Below are 20,729 nucleotides of genomic sequence, written 5' to 3' on the forward strand. Positions count from 1 at the left end.
GAGTGGGGTAAAGGGAACAATCAGGTTCGGAACTGAGATATTAACCATTTGATTGATCATAGTAGGTCAAAAGATAGCATCCAGCAGTGCTGACTGGCATCCAGGCAGATTTTGCTTGATCCAGTGTTTGCAGGACAGCCTGCTGGCTTAAAGTCAGGCTTAGGACATGGCTTGGATCCTTGCTGTGCCCAAGTTTCAGCCAAGCTATGATTAACTGGTGCTGCGTTCTGGATGGGCATTCAACTCCTGTGTTCAAAGCTGGCTCAGAAGTTTCTAGCAAGCCATGCACAGCAGCAGGGAGATAAGCTTTAGTAGTTGACTTGTTAGAATCCAAAGGTAAATCTTGTAGCTCATCACCTTGAATCTGGGTTACTGCTGGGATTTACGCTACACTGCTCAATGGCAGGTGAGCTGCAACCTTTGAGCTGCAACTAGAAGCTCTACAGTGCAAACAGGCATGTAGGATTATTGCTTAAAAGCTTCAGTGAGGTCTAGTGGTGGAGGGCAGGTTTCTTCATCCCTAGATACCTGCTCTGCCATCACACTGCTGGAGGGTGCTGCTATGGGAACAGGCGTGGTAGAACAGGCATTGCATCTTCTTTTTGCAGTCGGAACGCTAATCTGAACTAAAGCTGATGACAGTTTAAGGTAGTGCGTAGCCCCGATTGCTGAAGAAGAGATACATGAGTTGGTCAGGTGCCCCTACATTGCAGTGGGTCAATCCCACTTGACAAAGGATAGTCCCACCAAATGTAATCAAAACCAAATCCGTCTGGGTTTAAGCTGCAAGCTACTGGTACACTTGAATTTGTGACTCTTAACCACAAGGATGCCATTTGGTTGGGCAAGAGGGGCGTGAGGGTACATGACCACATAGAGATGGGAGCGCTTTTGTACTTAAGGTGACCGCATACTTGTTCGGTTTCTTTAATCAGAACTTAAGAGCTAGCAATGAGGTGTGGGAATACTCACATTTGCATCTTGTGGTAACTGAATCCAAGAACGAAGAATGATTCTGCTGGTGATACACAACATCTGTGAGTGTTAAAATATGCATGTTCAATGGTATGGTTTCTTGACTCTTCACCTAGTCAATGATTACTTAAGCATTCCTCTCGTACTGTGAATTCAATAGTAATGAGTTTCAATGAGTTAATCTCCTTGAGCAGACCTGTACAAATATCAAGTAGTGTGATAAGCATTGGAGAGCTTTTAAGAAAATATAAGTGGTTACTGCTAGCGCTGCAAGAACATATTGACCCTAGAAAGGGGTTCACTGCTAGAGACAAGATATTCAAAGGATATCAGCAAATAAAGATCTGTGTGAAAGGACAAGACGGACTTGCAAATACTCTCAAGAGGTAAGAGGGAATTAGAAATGACATGCCATTAAGCCATTACCCTTGGCCATGAAGTGCTGTGTGGGATTTCTTAGGGAACAGAACATGAAACTGTGTGTTGTTTGTTTGTTTGTTTTTTTTGTTTTTTTTTTTTTTTTTTGTTTTTTAATATATCAGATGAAAATTTGTGAAAAGAGAACAGGAACTGACTACTAAGCCTGAATCAGTCCAGGTCTAATATGCAGCTTCTAGTTTAATCGGAAGAAGAGCATCTGAAAAGATCTTTTGCAACCAATGAGAGAATAAAACCTTTAATAAAACATTTTAATTTTAAATTGGGGCTGAGTTTAACAGTGACGTTCTTAATGAGTTTATGAAACTTTATTTTTAATAACATGCATTTCTGAGATTGAACTTCCCAGTGCTGGATTTCTGGGAGCTCTCCAATTAGAAAACACTGTGAAAACCATGTGAAATAGGTTATTTTGCATTTATTCCACCTTTCTGACTTTTTCACTTCATAGTTCATGCTGAAGTGTTTTAAAATTAAAAAAAAAAAAAAAAAAAAAAAAAGTACTTTTTTAATTTAAGTCCATTAAAAAATGGACTTAAAGCTAAAATTTTCACAGGAAAACATTATTTAATTTTTTTTTTTTTTTAAAGTTGCTTCGGGAGGAAATTATTTTCTCATTCTCATTGAATTCTGAGTTTAGATTGGATAGAATATTACATATCATTAGGCTTCAGAAAACCTGATTTCTGTGGAGGAGTTGCAAGTCTTGTTTACAGTGGCTCTCTCTGTGAACTGCATACCTAGAAACTAGCTGGAACAGTCTGCTTTTTAGGGAGCTTTTCCCTCAGCTCTGTTCCAGGTGGATTGTCTCTGGCTTGACATCATACCCTTACGTAGGGACAGCCAGCCCGATGCCTTTCTCCCTAAAAATGTATCCATGTGCATATGAGCCCTCAGTGCCATGCTTCCTGAAGAGAACCCTAAGGATGTGCCCTGTGTCAGAGGGGAGGGAGTCAGCGAGCCCTACAGGACACAGGCAGCGGGCTGGGGACTGACAGGGAGCTGTTAGCTCTGCGGAAGGCTGCACTGAGTGGGGCTGTTGTGTTTCTCCAGTGGGGAAGGAGCAGAGGCTCAGCACTCGGGGACTGCTCTGTCCCCTTGCTCCAGGAGGGACCGATGCCTAGGTCTGAATTTGGAAGTCTATTTGAGCTTTTTCATGGCTTGGCTGAGCTTTGCTTTAGTTCCCGTATTGCTTGTGGAGATGAAGACTGTGTAAGACTTCAGCTTAAATATCTCATGATGGATAAGTGCAAAAACTTAATACTTTAAGTTCCAGCCTAATGCCAAAGCAAAAATTCCTATCTCATTCTGTGGCCAAAAATGGACTGATTTAAAAATACGTTTGTTTGTTTTGAATTCCAGATATGTCAATATTTGAGTCACAGTTCTCTGCAGAAATCTGTGTAAGACTTGGATCAGGAATGATTTCCTTAGGAAGGAGAGGTGGTTGTTGATGACTTGTTTGAAATCTCTAGATGGCATTGCATGGACAAAGTAGAAACAGTTATGGAAAAACGCCTGCCAGTTGCCAGGAAGATCAGTACCTGACAAGAGATCTCTGCTTGTCTGTCTGCCTGCATGGTTGGTTGGAGAACCAGAGTCCTGATCAGAGGCATCCTTGTGACAGCTACACTAAGTCAAAAGGCTTAAGGGAGAAAAATATTTAGCATGTGAACATGTAGATCAGAATCTCAGCTGGCTTAAATTTGTGTCTTATTTCAGTAACTGCAGTGCAAGGCTGCACAGGGAGGTTTATGTGGGAAAGTCAGACCTCTGTTTGAGTGCAGGACAGAAGGCACAGGGAAACAAACCCTTTTCTTTTGGGACAGTTCTCAAAAGGGTAGTGCTTCAAAGTTTGTCTGTCCTAATAAAGCTTTAGAAGAGCAGGAGTTAACATGACCGCTAACAAAGTCAACGAGACTCTGCCATTTGGGCTGTGCAGTGCTGTCAGTACAGCCTGCACCAGCACACCCACCGCTACTTTGGGACTATTTGCAGTGAGGTGCAAAGACCCCCTTGCAATCACAGAGCTCTAACCTGGTAGGCAGGAGGCAAATCTGATGTTACAACTGCATTTGTATTTTTTACACAGCCCTCATTGTGTAAGGTGTTTGTCCCCTGGCCTTTGGGTAATGATGCCATGTATTAACCATCCAGGACATAAGTCCTGTGGATTGTGTAATGAAGGAGCGGCTGATGAGGAATGGACAACCTAAGCTTCGGATTTGTGTTGGTTTGGTCCTAGTTTTCTTCAGTGCAAGCCCTGTTGGAGCAAATAACCCCAGCTAATTAGCTGCTCAGAGGCTGAGAGTCTGGATATTGCTGCAAATGGAAACAGAACTTGCTGGCCGTTGTCCTTACTGCCAGCTGAGGGAATGTGTGGTTAGCAGTTATACGTGAGGATTTAAGCTGTCAGCTGGCTAATTGGGTGTGAACACAGACTCTTGGCGCAAAGAACTCTCACAGATGAAGAAATAATTTGCTTTGTTTGCTGCACCACTTCTCAGCGAGCTGCCGGTGAGAAAGGAAAGCAAGGTGCTAGCTGGGGACCCAGCAGCAGCTCGGTGGTTGGTGAGAAATGCTTGTCCTGGCTGATCTCCTGGGAACAGCCCTAGGAAATACCTGCTAAAACAGGACTTCAGTAGGAAGGTGGGATGTGCACACCTGATCCTGAAGCACAGTATCAGCACAGGTAGCTGTCAGACGGTCTCTTATACACTTCACGTGACTCCACCTGTGTGATCAGTTGTGGGCATCCTCCTTAGGTTGTCATTAATGGTGGATCAGTAACGGGACTTCTGTGTGAACAGCCCCAGACCTCTGCTAGCAGCCTGGGACTGCTCTCTCAGGGCCTGTGTTGGGTTATGCTCCCGTGGGCCATCCTGCGGCCATTCCCTGTTACATGCATTATCACTCAGAAGTCACTGATGGTTGACTCTGCACGACAATAGGGTGCAAGAGCAGCTCTGTTATTAATACCTATTTAAATACGGTAATGGTATGGATATGGATTGGACTTCGGGTTTTAGCAGAGGAGCACAGCCTGTGTCCTGTGATTCATGGATGTTTAATGTATCCTTGCGTAACCTGTGCTGCCTGAGGAAGGCAGGGGCTGATGGCCAAGTGTTGGCTACTGGACTAGAGGTGGGAGGATGAGGAACTCTTAGGAGTGGGTGTGGAGGTATACAGATGCTGCAAGATGGTTTTTAAGCACAAGCCTGCTTGGTTAAAGTTTTAGGAGATGTCAGAGGATGATTTTTGTACTACTTCATTCAATAACAAGGCCTGACTGTACCTGGATTCCTTTGTCATCCTTTGGTATCCCATTCTTCTATCTTCCCTGCTTTCAGGCCTGGCAGCCCTCCTCTCTCTGCCTTTCAGTTCTTCTGGGGCTTTCCATGACCATGGCAGGTTCCTTATCTCTACAGCATGCCCAGTCCTGTTGGCAGAGCTGCTCAGACCCTGCCTGATACTAACTAGTCTGTTGCACTGGGGCTCTTTTAATCCCCAAACCGTCATATTTAAACAAAGCTGCGAAAATTGACTTATCTACAGCTCAGTGGGGTTACTCAGACAGGTGTAACTCTCCTACTTGCTGGTACTCCCCCTCTTCCAGTATAAATCAAGACAGACTGTGAAAATTCATTTTAAATTTCATGTCTAGGACTGGATCTTGGACCTTTATGACACTGAGAAGTAACCACATTGCTTTTAATGTCCTTATAGCCTGTCTACTGGAGGGCTGCTGCTGAGCAGCGCAGTGTGACCGAATTGCTAGCCAAGCTTCCAAAGAGCTGGATTTGGCAGAGATCTGCAGGTTAAAACCAGCCTCAGCGGACAATGGTCGGGGGAGCCAGCTCAGGTGGTGGCACACAGCTGCTGCTCCACTCCCAGCAATAAATTATAGCTGCAGCTCCACTTCAGAGCTGAGGCTCAGAAGGAGCATTGGTGTGAAAATCCAGCTGTTCCTGCACGGAGCAGCTTTTTTCGAGGTGGGTCAGAGCAGGGATGTCTGCAGCCTCCTCATCTATCGCCCAATTGCTGTATGGCAAACAAAATGCCTCTGGCACTCTGCTGTGCTGCAGCTAGGAGGGCAGGATGGGCTGTGCAAGGGATGCTTCCCACTAGCATCTGACCTGAAATAGGTCAAGGAGCTTATGGGATTTGAGCTGGCAGTTAAGGTGGAGAAAATTATTCTCGCCTGAGTTTGCTCTCTGTGCCGTTGCAGAGGGGAAGGCTGCAGATCTTTAACTCGTACACCTGTGCCTTCCCTCGCAGGATCAATCTGACAGCTCGCACAGATGCACCTTTCAAGAGCATCCACTTTTTCTGGCCACACTTCTGTCCCAGCCTGGAGGTACCCGATGCAGTGCCCTGCAATTGGTGGCTTTTATTCAGGGCAGTCTGTGTGCTTGTTCCTGCCCCCAGCAGTGAGTGTGTTATCCTCGCCCCAGGGGCAGGCAGGAGGCCAGTGCTTTGCCTGAGGCTGAGGGCCCTTGTCCAGGTCTGTGCACTCACCTGGCAGCTGGGCACTCAGCGTTCAGCTCTGTGGGACTGGGAGATGCTCCTGAGTGTCATCCAAACCCTGAGAGGATGTGAAAGAGAGAGCAGAGGCACCATCTGACATTTCCCCTTCTTTCTTGCTCTCAGAATGATTTGTGTGACGAGGCAGAAAAATCTTTACAGGAGCCCAGCCGTGAGGCAGGCAGCCCTGGAGGAGAACCACACAGCCCGAGCCAGGAGCCTACGGGTTAATGCGCAGCACCCAGCTTGGGTCACCCCAGGCTTGAGGAACAGCCCAGATGAAACAAAGTACCTTCTGCCCAGCTGGGGCGCAGATAAAAGATCCCATGGCATTTCTTGTGAAGCCTGGAGGAGACTGCCAGTGCTGAAGCTGAACTCTCTCTGCCAACAAACAAAACTGTCTTTAAACTCCGAGGCTGTGTGTGAGCTATTGTTGGGGACATAATGGCTCCTCTGTTTCCCTGCACAGTCACTGCTCTGCAAACACACCACTAGTCTCTTTTAAAAGTAGTTGAGTGTAAATTAAGTTCTGAACCAGAGAAGAGGTTTCATCCATTTACTTTTCCCTGCCCTTGTTTGACGTTTGTTGACAGAACAGCACATACAGTAGATTTACACCCTGGTTTGAGTTGCCTTCCTTGGGGGTGGACATCTTTTGTGCTGACTGGGACTCACAGACACAGGGCTTGGATAAAAAATGGGCACATACCTTCTTTCTAAAATAACAGGAGTGGGGGTAAGGCTGTGCTGAGGGGCAGTGCTTGCTAATCTCCTCCCTCTGAGGAGTGTTTCAGTTTGTCTGGCCTGGCCTGTTTCCTCTAGTTAGGTCAGCACTGGCACGCTCACCGCTTCCTAGTCCTGCGTGTGCTGCTGCTGCAAGGCACCAAATGCTGCTCTGACTGCTGGAGGTTGCGCTACCTGGGGCTGTTGAACATCCACAGAGGGTGAGGTTGGTGGATCCTCTCTTCACTCGCAGTGCCATGGATTGGTTTGTCTCTGAGGAAAGCAGATGCTTTGGTAAGGTAAAGGGTATCTTGACTATTGCACAAGTATCGTAGTCATGGTGAAAAGCCAAACCTGTGCTACGCAGGGGGAGGTTGGTCCCTGAAGGTGATATGATGAATTTAGATCTTTTTGATGGAACAATTCTGTAATGGGAAAGAAAATGGGTCAAAGAGTAGTTCAAGCCATATTTCGTGAACTGTCAGTCCTAGCGAGATGTCACTGACTTTCCATTCCCTCAATAGCTCTTGACTTAGCTTGGTGTGTCTGGAATACGCTGGCTGCAGATCATCTCTGTGAGCTATTCTCACCCGCCAATGAAGTGCAACCCTGTGCACCCCATGAGCAACTTTCTGCAGGAGGGGGAAGCATGGAGAAATAGGAACTGGCCGCCACCTTCTAGAAGTGGCACCTTCTAGAAGGAGTCCTTGCAGGCTCATTGGAGAGGCACTCTGGCCAAGGACCCTGAGCAGAAGGGGGTGCTATGCTTGCGGTGGGGTGCACCAAATAGAGTCTTGTTATTGACTAAGATGTGTATTGTACTGGTTAGTGGCAACCTCCTGGACAGGGAGGGACTTCTTCAAAGCCATGGCATTTAAAAGCAGGTAATATGAAGTTAAAGCTCTGAATTTTTCCACTGAAGATGATGCAAATCATAACTAACACCAGTTATGTTCTGCTCATCTGACCTATGTAACTGCTGTTGTTTTGGGTTGTGAAAGATAAGAGAGGTGTGTCTTATATATAGATATCAACCAGGTGATAGCTGCTGGCTTGGGGCCTTTTCACTGCAGGGGCTATAGCACTTCAGAGCTGTTACCAAAGGGCTTCCAGGAGTCTGTAGGGTCCCCATCCTTCCCAACAGAGAAGCAACTTAAATATTTGCTGATAGCTAAAATCCTCAGAGAATAAAGTCACAGAGCAAATAGTTCTCTTGTTGACATTGTTCACTTCCTCATCTTCTAGAAGATCCCCTCCCCTCTTGATAGTCACTTTCACTTCAAAGCAGGACTTCGCCCTAATGGAACTGTCAAGGCCAGAATTGGGCTCACCTCTCCTCGTTGCTCCTTGTAAAACCGCCCTTCCACGTGCAGAGCTGTCAACTGCCAGGGAGAGAGGGGAAATGGTGGATATGAAAGAAGATAGGTGAAAAGACTCCTCTTGTGCCTGATCATCTGTTCCCTAGCTCCCACATACCCCAGAAGCAGCAAGATTGATGATCCTGTCTCTTCCCACAGAAAGATGAAGAAGCGCTATGTGGTGGCTCTAGTCCTGACTGTAGTCCTACTGGGGCTCATCTTGTTCCTGGGACTCTTCTTTGGACTGCGCTCTGACTCAGAGGACACACACACCTATAAGAGGGCGGCTGTGGCTACAGACGCGGGGCAGTGCTCAATAATTGGAAGGTACCCGCTAATTCTGCTGTGACTCTTGCTATCGCTGACAGCTCTTGCACAAGACAAAACTGTTCTGTTCTGTTTTCCTGGTGTGTGCAGGTGCAACCCTGGCAGCTGCACAGCACAGATACTCTCATCTCCCTGTAGAACGAGGAGGCCGTAACAAAACCTGGGCTCTCATAATGCCCAAACAATGTTACTGCAGTCACTCAAAGATAGTACAGTAGACAAAGATTCCCTAGGCACAGAAACTACAGGAATGAGAGATGCTTTTCAAGCTTTTCTTAAAATTTGTTCTTCAGTTCCAGATGCAAGTGATGCAGATTTCAGGCTCCTTCGAGCTGTCATTTCCGAAGTAATGAGTGTGGCTGGGATGTCAGCCTCCCCCATGTACTTTGACACATCTTGCTATCTTCAAGCTAGTTTGTATGCCTCTCAATTGAGGGGTGATCTGGTCTGTACCCAGACCATTAGGATTTCTTCCCTAAGGAGACAGAAGCTCAAACATCCTATTCCTGGGAACCTTTAGACCAGGTGTGGATGAAAGTTCCTTAGAGAGAGTCTGTAATATCTTCTCTGATGAGTTGACTGATGAGTGACATGTCACCATAAGATGCCTTCTCTGCTGTGCCTCAGGGACATCCTTCAGCAAGGTGGATCTGCGGTAGATTCTGCAATTGCAGCTCTGCTCTGTGTGGGACTCATGAACGCTCACAGCATGGGCATTGGAGGGGGACTGTTCTTTACCATCTACAACAGCACAGGTAAGGAACAAGGCCATACATATCTGGAACAGGTCCACCCCTCTATCTAAAGCACAGAGGGTTTATTTATGCTACCTGAGTCAAGGTAAGAGGCTGACTCTCCTAGTCTCTGTAGGACCATGTTGTCCTCAAAATATCTGCCAAGAAACTGGCTCCCAGTGATCAGACTTACTCAGCACAGACCATGCCTGGGTGCTGAGTTCAGAGCTAATCATCTTGCTTCCTTCCTGTCTTTAAAGGAAAAGTGGAAATCATTAATGCAAGAGAGGTGGCACCAAAAAGAGCCTCGGAGGCCATGTTTGGGAACGACACACAGCTCTCTCTGAAAGGTATGGCAAAGGTTATTTCACTGCTTTGGGGGTCCACACAGCTCCAACATTAGCTGCTACTGACCTGTCTGGACAAAGAAAATTTTTTATGGTTATGTTCTTGCATATCTACAGAATTTCTCACCTGCATCTTGCCGAAAATGTCCTCTATGCAGTCTTTTAAAGGCTAACAGATAAGCCCAGCTCTACCTCCTACTCCATTAATCGCTTTTTGTTTTCTTGCTTTGGAAGACTAATAAATTCTTTGTCTGCTCCAGGAGGATTGTCCATCGCTGTTCCCGGAGAAATCCGTGGCTATGAACTGGCTCACAAACGTCATGGCAGGCTGGCGTGGAAAGACCTGTTTATGCCCAGTGTCAAGCTGGCAAGAGAAGGATTCCCTATTGGGAAAGGCCTTGCAGCAGCCATCAAATCAAGAGAGACGTCAATTGAAAACAACCCCTCACTGTGGTAGGTAGAGAAGTCTCACTGTGGCAGGTAGAGTAGTTGCAGATCTGTGCAGAGAAATTTGGGGTTACTGCATCCTAGCTGAAGAATCTGTGTTTCTGTAATGTAGTGTTTGTGAGCCTGTGCCTGCCCTGCAGTGACTGTACTCACTGCACCTGCTGATGTTCCAGCTCCCTGAAGGTGTTAAATTATGTGGCCAATTTTGGGGATGTTCATTCCTGGCTTTTAAAGGGGGAGATAAATTCTACTCTTAAAGTCCATTTGTCTGAGCAGAGACGGAGCTGAAGTACATGCTGGGATGCATCTGTCAAATGGCAATGTGTGTCTGAATCCTTAGCCTTTCCTCAGGCTGTAAGTGCACTAAACTAATATTACCTGCATTTGGGGCAATTGCAGGGTATATTTTTCTCCTTGAACATCTCATCTGCTGTCAGGCAGTGGGTTGCTGGGTCATCTCTTCCTCTACAGTCAGCCTTCCCAGAGCAATGCCTCTGATCATCTACTTCTGGCAATGACTGTGAACACGGAGGATTTTAAATACACTTCCTCTTACAGTCCCATGGTGTCTGTCTCCAGCCGCACTGGAGATCATGCTTAATCTTTTCTTTTCCTGCCAGCTGCAGGTTGGTTTGCAATTCCAAATGGGATGTACAGTCTGGACTCCTGTACTTCCATCTGGCAGGTCCACAGCATCACATCCATGATCCCTGATGAGGGAGCTAGAAAGGGACCTGTCTACTTGGAAGTGCTCTGACCATCAGGAATCAGAATGCATTCTCTTGGACTCACTGGAAGCTTTGAGCCTTTTAGTTTCATAGTCTGTGCTCTGAAACTGAGCTGCTTGAGTTCAAGGACTATGGTCCCTCGTGGGCATCTTGAAGCAGTTAACCCCATGGGCAGGTAGGAAGGGTGGCCTGCCTTGGTAACAAAGATTGACACTCCCTCCAATAGGCTTCACTGAAAAAATTCTGAGCAATGTGGAATCCCAGGTCAGAAAACCACTGTTCAGTTATATGTCCCGATGCAAGGATAGTTCCTCTCCTCTCCACAAAGGCACTAGCATGAGCAGTCGAATACTGTGTCAGCTGATACAGCTACGCGTAGTTTTGAACGTGTCTCTCAGATGTGATCTTCTCAATCTTCTTTCTCCATTAGCGAAGTGTTCTGCAGAGGAGGGAAAATTCTGCAAGAGGGTGATATCGTCAAGATGCCTAAACTAGCCGACACATATGAGACTATAGCCAATGAAGGAGCAGATGCCTTTTACACAGGAAGCCTGGCAAAACAGATCATCGCTGACATCCAGAGTGTAGGTGAGAAACAGGACATCTGTTCAAAATAGCGTGAGTGCCTGACTGCTGCAGCTCAGCATCCAGGGAGGAGCTGGTGACCTGCAGAAGCCTTGGAAGCAGGTCAGGCCTGCTGCCTGAAATGCCACCTCTGAGACCTGTGGCAACAGGAGGCACAAGAGAAGCTGTTTTAGTACTTTAATGGATGTGTTTGAAACCCAATTAGAAATGACGGGTAGATACTGTACATTTTTGCACCATATAGTCTAGCAAGTCTTATGTGTTCCTGGGCATCACATAGTGGATACATGCTATTTACAGAGCCTAAGTCCAGCAAGTTACCATCCCTGGTGGGTTGCATAAGAAAAGGTTGGATGTGATACTTAGGGACCTGGTTTAGTGGGTGATACTGGTGGTAAGGGGCATGGTTGGACCAGGTGATCTTGGAGGTCTTTTCCAACCTTAATTATTCTATGATTCTATAAGTTTCTACCTGAAACAATACATACATGGTCCTGTAAACTCTTAAGTTGTTTAATCTCTCAATGCCACTAGATGGTGGCAGTACCCTATCCTTGCTAGCTAGCATTGGCTAGCTTCAGTGAAACTCGTGTGCATAAGTCATTTCCTGGATTTTTTTGTGATGATTAATTACTGTCTTCCCCTTTCTGATAAAAAAAAAAAAAAAAAAAAGGCAATGGAATGTACCTGTTATTCTGTTTGTTGGGTGGCACAAAGCATCTGCACCCAAAAGCTGTATCCTTCCCCTGTAAGGAGTGTTCTTAAGGACATTTTGTTCCCTGCCATTGCTGGTGTCTTTTGTAGAAATAGATGGATCACCAGATTTTTGGCTGCTGTAAATCAGTCCAACTTCAAGCTTAGACTACCTGAGTCTTGGCTGGATCTATCAAGGAATAAATCCATCTCCTGTGCACCTATCTTTGCTCCCTTTACCTTGCAAATTTTTGCTTTGTCTGTGTTCCCTCTTGACCTTACTGTGAAGCCTGGTATAAGAGTATGACCTCCTCTTCCCACCAGAGATCACAAACCCACATCTATAGTTTCCTTCTCTGTTCCAGGGGGGATTGTCTCAATGGATGACCTGCGGGACTACAATGCAACAGTGATTGAAGATCCCATACAGGTTACGCTTGGGGAGTTTACCCTCTACACGCCTAGTGCCCCCCTGAGCGGCCCAGTGCTAGCCCTCATTTTCAACATCCTGAAAGGTGAGAGTGCCACTGAGCAGTGCCCTACTGGCAGCAGGAGCTGGGAGAGTTCCAAAGACAACTGCTCTTTTGGTTATGGGAGCTGGGTCTCAATAGCCCTCCAGCAGATAGGTCTGAGACCTCAGAAAAGGATCAGAGATGTGGAAACATTCCTTGTCTGCTGTAAACTCAGGGACATCACCTTTCTACCTGAAATAGAAGTGCAAGAGGAAAAATATGCTTCTGAATGCAGCACTTCCCAGGTACCTGAATGGGTGGAAATGAACTTGTACTTGCAGCTTCTTTAGAAAACATCTCCCCAAATACAAATCCTGCTGATGCCTCCCACAGTGCTCAAAACTACTACAGCTCCTGTGCTCTCCATGCAGAGGTTAGGACAGTGCAGTGACTGCATATCTGTAGAGACTCAGTTTCAAGATGATCCCATACAACAGTTTTATTAGCAGCCTGTTGACCGTGTACTTTGCTTTGTGTTCACAATGGTTTGTCTTCTGTTGCCAGGATATAATTTCTCTGCTGACAGCATCAAAACTGTGGAGAAGAAAGGTCTGACTTACCACCGCATTGTGGAGGCCTTTCGCTTTGCCTACGCCAAGAGGACTTTACTGGGAGATCCAAAATATGTCAACGTTACAGAGGTACCTGGCAAAAGCCTTTTCTTTCTGCAACACCCAGGCTACTGGAACATGGCTTTTTGGTTTTGGGTGACTAAACATTGTCAGGGATGCTCTGCGCCACCTGCTATTGACAGGCACTGAAATATCTCTGAATCAAAATGGGAAGTCCTTATGCGACTCATGGCTGAGCTGTGAGGGATATAAATGGAGGAAACCTTCCCGCTATTAGGAAAAGCAAAATCCTCAATTGACCAGGAGCATTTGAGTATATTTAGGGCTAACCTTCCCATTTTTCATAGTCTTTGGAGTCATTGCCTAGATGATACTCCCAGCACCCTTGTGGCTCTCTAACCACAGTCCTACCTATAGTAAATGGACCTACGGATGAGAAGGGGTGAGGCAGGAAACCTGCTTTTTCCAACTTCACACTTTGTGCTTTTACTTCTGTGATTCTCCAAAAGCAGCAGGATCTGAGCACTGCCCAGCTTGATGGACACAAATTTGCAACTTACCGAGCAATGATCAGAGCTTGCCTTGGTCTAGTCCTCTCAACCTGACCCCTCTTCTCTCATCTCTGAAGCAAGTGTAACAGTGCTTGCCTACACCTTACAGCAGTGTTGAGGACAGCTTTCCATAGATCTGCAATAATGGATGCTGATTAACTTCCCACATAAAGGGGCACATTGTACAGCTTCTTCCATGACTCTTTGGTACAGTGTCCATCTTTCAAGAAGGAGGAAAAGCCCTGCTGGAAAAATATAGCCTCACTGCTGGGATTTGCCACTCTTCTGTGGTCTGAAGTGTTGGATATCAGCCTCATACATGTCTCTTAAACTTAATCTGCTGAGTAACTGCATTGGATTTCTCTGACAGGCAATCAGAAACATGACGTCCGAGTTCTTTGCTGATAGTCTCCGAAGAAAAATCACAGACAACACTTCCCATCCAGTTGACTACTACGAGCCAGTATATTACACTCCAGATACTGCCGGTACATCCCACCTCTCCATTGTGGCTGATGATGGCAGTGCTGTGTCCGCCACCAGCACCATCAACCAATAGTATGAGCTCAGACATTACTTCTGTGTAGGCCTCTGCCATCTTCCTAGTGGTGGTTCTGTGGTTGGTATAAAACATCGCTGTCATCTCCGTAGCGGGGCTGTGATGGGTAGCACTGTTGATGGGCACTTCTGCTAAGCTTACAGGTCAGTTCTTAATGCTGAGACTTGTGTAGTTGGGTCAGAGGACAGGATATGTGAAGTGGGGTCCTCTGTCATGTTGGGTTCACCCACTGAGGAAATATCCACTGCATCTGGATTTTCTCATAAGCAGTGGTATCACTGCAGGCTCTGATTTCCCAGGCATCTGGAAGGAATTTGAGCTGATGCAGCTGGTCTGAAAGCACAGTATTTGTCTAGAGTGCTGTCAGGAAGAGCTGTGTTCTGTATACATGGCCTGAAGCTGGGGGAGGGCGGGAGGTTCTTTCTGTCCATAGAAAATGTCACTTGACACATCTAAGCACGACCCCAACCATTTCCAAAGATGGCAGTCTTTGAACTACGCTGCCTCTGAATGGAGTGCAGTACTGCCCGGTTGGAAGGGGATTAATTGTATTTTGCTGCTGTGCTTTTCTTCCCCTCAGGGTCCTTGCAGGGGAGCTATACAGCAGGATGCTGGGCTGCCTTTCCTCTGTGTAGCTGTGTGCTCACGGTATAAACTGCTTCCTTCCCCCAAGGGGTGACAGAATGTCCTTTGCAACACAAGGGAGTGGAGAGTTCCTCCCATCAAATTCCAGTTTTCACAGTGCAGTAATTCACCTGAAGCTTGTCCTGGATTTCCTCTGATCTTCACGTGTCTGCGCTAACTTGTTTTGTCTAGCTTTGGCTCTGACGTACGATCCAACGTGAGTGGAATCATTTATAACGATGAGATGGATGACTTCAGCTCACCTTACATAATCAATGGATTTGGGATACCTCCTTCTCCAGCAAATTTCATAGCACCAGGTAGCTGTAAACTACCTTCCTGACTCCATCCTGTATCTCTATCTTGCATACTAAGGCTGTGGTGTCTGCAAGGTAGGCTGCAGCATGTTTGAAATCAGCCACAGATCTGGGGCTTTCTGCAGAGTGGAGGTGAACATGAGGCACGTGGCATCCCTGCCAAAAGTGCACTCCCAGCCTCCTCTGGTATACCCTGAAGAAGGAGAAGCCATCTGAAGAAAACCTCCTGGGCACACCTCCTTCCAGCAACCAGAAATCCTTTTGCAGGGAGCTCAGAGCATATCAAGTGAAATGACTTGGGGATATGAAAGATTTCTTTGAATTTACTAGGAGGGAGGCAGCAGCAGGAGCTGACTGCTAAGTGTTACACAGCCCTACCCAGCCTTCTCCCTGTGCTGTCTTGGGTTCTGTAGCACAGCTCCAGACAGACTTATTTCATGCACCTAACCAAGCACCCTGCCTGCTCCATCACTGCTTCCTGCAGAGCCATCTCATTGCCACAGCAGTGGGCTTGGGGTTCTGTCACCCTCCTGTACCACGTTTTGGAGAGAGAGAGGGAAGTGATAGGAAGTCCCACAGTTTAGGGGAGGCAGCTGCATGATGGACAATCCCAGCTGGGACAGAACCATGGAGGCAGGCACCTTCAGCCTCTGCACAAAATACTAGGGTTCAGCTTTGCATTGTGGTAGCAACAAGATGTGTACAGGGGACACTGGGACCCCTGAGGGATGAACAAGACCACCTGAGTCAGGAAGGTGGATATGGAGGCTCTGGGTTTAGATGTGGAGTGGGAGTCGGCAGTCTGTAAGCTACAGGTGGAAAGCTGAGCCTCTGTTGCATCTGTCCCCGACAGGTAAACAGCCGATGTCTTCCATGTGCCCCTCCATCTTGGTGGACAAATCAAAAAAGGTCAGGATGGTGGTTGGTGCTTCTGGAGGAACAAAAATAACCACAGCAACAGCACTGGTATGTGATGATGTGGGCAATCTGGGGGCAAAGGTGAGGCAAAACAAAGTGGGGGAGAGGCAGTGTTTGGGGTTAAGGGGTTCATGCCTATGATATGACCATAGCCATGGCTCCCTGCTGCAGGCCTGGGGGCTGAAATAAAGGTTCATGCCCGGCCTTCTGAGGGCCAGGCCTTCAACCCCAACTCCTGCTTGCCAGAGCGACAAAGGGTCTCAATAAATTACTTCAGTGACTCTGGGTTTTTCCTTTGGCAAATTGTTCTTAACGCTTGTAGGAGATGTATAACTTCGGTTTAGCTTTGACTTCTGAATTGCCATGAACTCTTTGCCTAGTTTAGAGTCATTCTCATCCAACCCCCCAAACTTCAGGTGAAAATCATGCAGAGTAGCTAAATAAGAACTTAGGCCAGGCATGGTATCATCTGAGAGGCAGGCTCTTTGTGACCTGCTGTGGCAGCCAGTCAAAGGCCCAGATAGACCAAAAATGACTGTAGGGGAAAGCAGTCCCCAGTGCTAGTGCACACAGCCATCCAGAGCACCAGGCTGCAGCTTGCTTTCTGGCTAAGGCAGGGGAAAAGGCTCTGAAACAACTGCTGCAAGCAGTTTTCAAAGCCCTTCATCCTGAGGCTGTTTTCACTTGCCAGCAGCTCCAACCTGCAGTCTAAGCAAATGGGGATGAGCCAGGTTTATGGAAACTGGTTGCATAGTAGCAAGAAGCTGTAACTGTATGTTCGCACTGAGGTGACTGCTGCTTGTCTAAATAAGTCAGCATGGGCTTACTCACAGCAGGATAAATCCAGCTTGAGGATCTGGTCCTTCTCCTGTGTTCATTTTAGCCAGTCTTGGTCTCTTTGTGTGGAATTCATCCTAAGCGTATACAAGCTGACTTGCTGCAATGTACCTGTGTTTTTCTTAGCCAAGAGATGGAGTGCTGAAAGCAGCAGGAATTAGAAATTACATATTTTATGTGCTCTAGTGAACATCCTTCAGAAGTCTCTGCCTTTGTTGCTGCAAGTGTGAGATCTCTTTGAAGGCAACTAACTAACATTAAGGCTTTTTTTGCAACTCTTAGACGATCATCAATTCCATCTGGTTTGGCTATGATGTGAAGAAAGCAGTGGAAGAGCCCAGAATTCATGATCAGCTGTTTCCCAATATCACGGAGCTTGAGGAGCAAATAGAGGAGGTTTGTCTGGCTTGAGGCTGGGTTGTATATGAGCTTTTTGTGTGGTGCTGGTGTCATATTGTTGGGAAGGCATGTGTGTGTAGAAAATCGTGATGTGTTGCCAAATTTCCTAGGTGAGCAGTATTAAAGCTGGCACAAGTGCAGTACTGGGTCACAGTGAGCTGTTCAAAGTGTACTTTTAGTCTGTCATATGGTTTTAAAGCCTAATGCATTCAAGCATGAGCTATATCTGAAACTGAGGCTATATTTCTTCCAGTTGTTTGGCTTGAAGTACTTGCAAAACAGCAAGGATACTATTTTGCTTCAGGGCCTGAAGCATCCAAACAGTCTAAATCAGGTGACCCTCAGGAAACTCATGTTCTGTTGTGCTACCTCCTCACAAATCCTGAAGTGCTGCCGCAGAGCTAGCAAGGGAGAATTCACAGAGGGACCCAAGAACAGATGTGAAAATATTCTCACAGAAAAGGTCTCTGTGCAGCACTGTCAGTCTGAGAGCTGATGGCAGGATTCACCTTGCCTTTGGGGACCCAGGAGTTGGACTTGATGATCCTAGTGGGTCCCTTCCAACTCAGATATTCTATGAAATGTTACTTCCAGCTGTCAGTCATTACACAAGTATGCTCTTTGACCTGCAGTCACACTCTTTGACCTGAGCACACACTCAACACCACAAATGCCACATCTTCTCAATTCCACCTGAAAACCAGTGCATCCTAGAAAGCAGAAGGAAGAAGAGAGACAGCATGTAGTTTTAGGAGGCGTACCTAATACAGGCACTGTAGGCTTGGGTAGTCATGGAGGATTCAGGTCACAGACTACAGCACATGAGCAGTTTCTCCTGTTGTCCTCATGCACTTCTGCATTTCAGGGTATAGAAGAACAACTAAAGAAGAGAAAACATGATACCACACGAGTGACTGGCGGTGCGGTTGTGCAAGCCATTCTCAGAACAGATGATGGATGGGCTGCAGCCTCCGATTCCCGGAAAGGTGGCTTCCCTGCAGGCTACTGACCTGGTTCAGCTCCTTTTTGTCAGTGATCTAGTGACACTGAGGTGTGTCTGGGGGGAAGATCCTTTAGGTCTGCAACTCAGGGAATTCTCACAGGAAAGAGAACAAATTTGCCTGTGATTCTATTGACAGAGCTGGGACTGATGTTCTCAACAGCCATGCCTCATGCCACAGCAGTGTGCTAAGACAAACATGTCTACCAGGACATGACCTCCTTGAAGAATCTGTTCTGCTTTGAAGAGTTTGATTCCTGCCTCCTCTCCATCCCATGAAGTCAGATTGGGTACCTAGTTTTTGAAGAAGGTCCAGTTCACGCAAGCTGCTGGAAGTGTTTTGTTTGCACAGTTTCAGCTACCACAGTTTCAGTGTCCCTGTCACAGCTAGAGAAGAGATTTGTTTCTTGTTGATTAGAGGAGTTACAGGACCATGGGAACTGGGTTTTCTAAGTTACAAACTAATCGATCTGTGCCACAGTGGTGAGCTCAGCTCTAGCCTGGGATAAACCTTCACAAACTCGCCACTATTTCTTTTAACAAAAGATGTTTCTGCTTTTCACTTCAGTTGATTAATGGAGATGGATGGGTAACTTGGGAAGTGGCTTCAAACTTTCTTATATTTCTGTTGAGAAGGTCTAAAGGGAAGATACTACCTGTAAAACTCTGAGCACAATTAAAATAAATAAAAACGGAGCCACATATTTTTCTTGCCTGCACAGTTGATATTGCCAAAAGGGATGGTGAGAGTCAGCATGAAAGAAGCTCTTTAGAGATTTTTCTCTTTTGTTCACTCCTTTGATGAAGCTATGAATTTAAAAGATGATAAAGTGTCCAAAACAAACTAATTTTTCTCCAGTTTTCTTCCTACCACATCATACTGCAGACCTGGACTACCAGAGTCTGTGTAAATCAACCCTCTGAAAAAGGGAACACTGCAGTTACTCATTTGAAGGTAAGTTGTAGTTAATCAGACAATGACCTCTCAGAAATCCGTATCTGATACAGAACAGCTAACAGTGTCTGCAGCTGTGCATGAGTGGATTTTGGTGTTCATCTACCAGAATGGACTATCATATCGTATTATATATCAGATCAGATAAACTTAGCCTGTGATCAAAAAATGAGTGTTCCTGGATGTTTGTACACTCCAGGGATGTTTATGAAATCTTGGAAACACAGGTGACAGTAAGTGATATTATCTATGTGCCTTGTTGAAACTTCCTATCAATTTGTAAGAAATGTATTGAAGGAAAAAAAAAAAAAAAGATTTTAGGCATCATGCAACTTCTCTTTCCCAATAGTTTTTGGAATTGAGGCGAGTCTAGTTTGTCTAGTTTCAAGGTAGAAGTGATAACTAGGTAGACCATGGTTAAATCAAGTGTTTATGACTGAGATACACATTTGCTTGTATCACTCCCACAAAACGAGTGTCTTTTACCAAAAGTATCCTGGGATGTGCACTGTGCTCCTTTTTCCTGAGCTGTTACTGATGAGGATGTGTTCAGTGGAACTAAGACAATGATTGTTAACAATGTAGTCATTGTGTTCCTGGAAGAATGCGTTTGGTTTGTGGCCAGACCTGTACACTTTGTTTCTCTGAACTGTGACTTCCCATTCTTGGCATTCCATGATGGGTGTCAGTGGCAGGCTGCAGTTTAAATGCACTCTGCAGAGCATTTTAGGAAACTTACATGTAGATACAAGTTCATGTATGGAGCAGCATCAGCCAGTTTGCTGGAAATTCTTGTCCCTTTAAACCTAGGGCCAGCTGAGCTCTTTCTTGATCAAGGGAGATCTGAGAAAAAAGCAAATAAAATTATTGCAAAGCAAAATAAGCTTATTGAAACTTTACACTCGCTACAGTTAGTCTGATGTACAACACAGAAAGCATGTGCTCTGAAACTGGGCTGTTTTCTGGGAAATGACTGTTGGACAAACACACATTCTGAAACAAGCTTAACTGCTGCTGGGCTGCTTCTAATAGTTCACCGTATAGAAGTCATACTTTCCTTCCTGAATCTGTGAGATGTAGTCAGAAAACTTCCCAGTTATTTATAACCTATTTTACATGACTTCCCTTCTGGAGACCTCAGCTACTACCACAGCTAAAACCACTTCTGCTTTAAACAACTCTTATAAATGCATTTGAATTATTTACTGGATTGTTTTGTTTTGTTTTAACGTATCACCACAAAGGACTGATTTATAAAACTAAGCAGGACTAAGGCTTGCTCTTGCATTCTTTAATTTTTAAAGCATATTACCCTATGCTTTAGTGTTTACATCTTATTGGACATACCTGTACACAGGGCACACTCATCTGCCTCCTGCTTTGATTCCACGTTCTACTGCTTATGCTGCATTGAGGCTCTCTGTGTGTCTGCGTGGTTCATACTGTAAACCAGATCAGACGCTGCAGGCCATTCAATGTGTCTAAATGTTCAGGTACAAGAAAAGACTTCTTCCTGCTTGTCTCCCACCCCTTTGAATGTAACTGCCCCTTCTGCTTCTGAGCAGAGCCATAATGTCTTGATGTAAGCTGCCAGGTATAACGCAGG

The 20,729-nt window shown here is 45.9% G+C and overlaps 1 protein-coding gene across 6 annotated transcripts in view; it reads left to right on the forward strand.

The window, feature by feature from the left end:
- The window catches only part of GGT1 (gamma-glutamyltransferase 1), a 33,574-nt gene extending 14,524 nt beyond the window's left edge, over positions 1-19,050 (forward strand). For 2 of the 6 annotated variants that reach the window (XM_082774354.1, XM_082774358.1), the window contains exons 2-13: positions 8,178-8,345; positions 8,973-9,100; positions 9,340-9,429; positions 9,687-9,879; positions 11,032-11,189; positions 12,245-12,394; positions 12,896-13,032; positions 13,885-14,072; positions 14,890-15,017; positions 15,868-15,980; positions 17,052-17,165; positions 18,034-19,048. In XM_082774354.1, coding sequence (XP_082630480.1) covers positions 8,178-8,345; positions 8,973-9,100; positions 9,340-9,429; positions 9,687-9,879; positions 11,032-11,189; positions 12,245-12,394; positions 12,896-13,032; positions 13,885-14,072; positions 14,890-15,017; positions 15,868-15,980; positions 17,052-17,165; positions 18,034-18,177 — 1,711 coding nt within the window. In that variant the 3' untranslated portion in view covers positions 18,178-19,048. Of the gene's footprint in view, positions 1-1,229; positions 1,362-6,936; positions 6,955-8,177; positions 8,346-8,972; positions 9,101-9,339; positions 9,430-9,686; positions 9,880-11,031; positions 11,190-12,244; positions 12,395-12,895; positions 13,033-13,884; positions 14,073-14,889; positions 15,018-15,867; positions 15,981-17,051; positions 17,166-18,033 lie in introns of those variants that run through there. The other 4 variants (XM_082774355.1, XM_082774357.1, XM_082774359.1 and 1 more) reach the window with 4 other exon arrangements.
- Positions 19,051-20,729: the final 1,679 nt, after the last annotated feature.

This window comes from Aythya marila, assembly GCF_965140915.1.
Source record: "Aythya marila genome assembly, chromosome: 17".
Taxonomy (NCBI): domain Eukaryota; kingdom Metazoa; phylum Chordata; class Aves; order Anseriformes; family Anatidae; genus Aythya; species Aythya marila.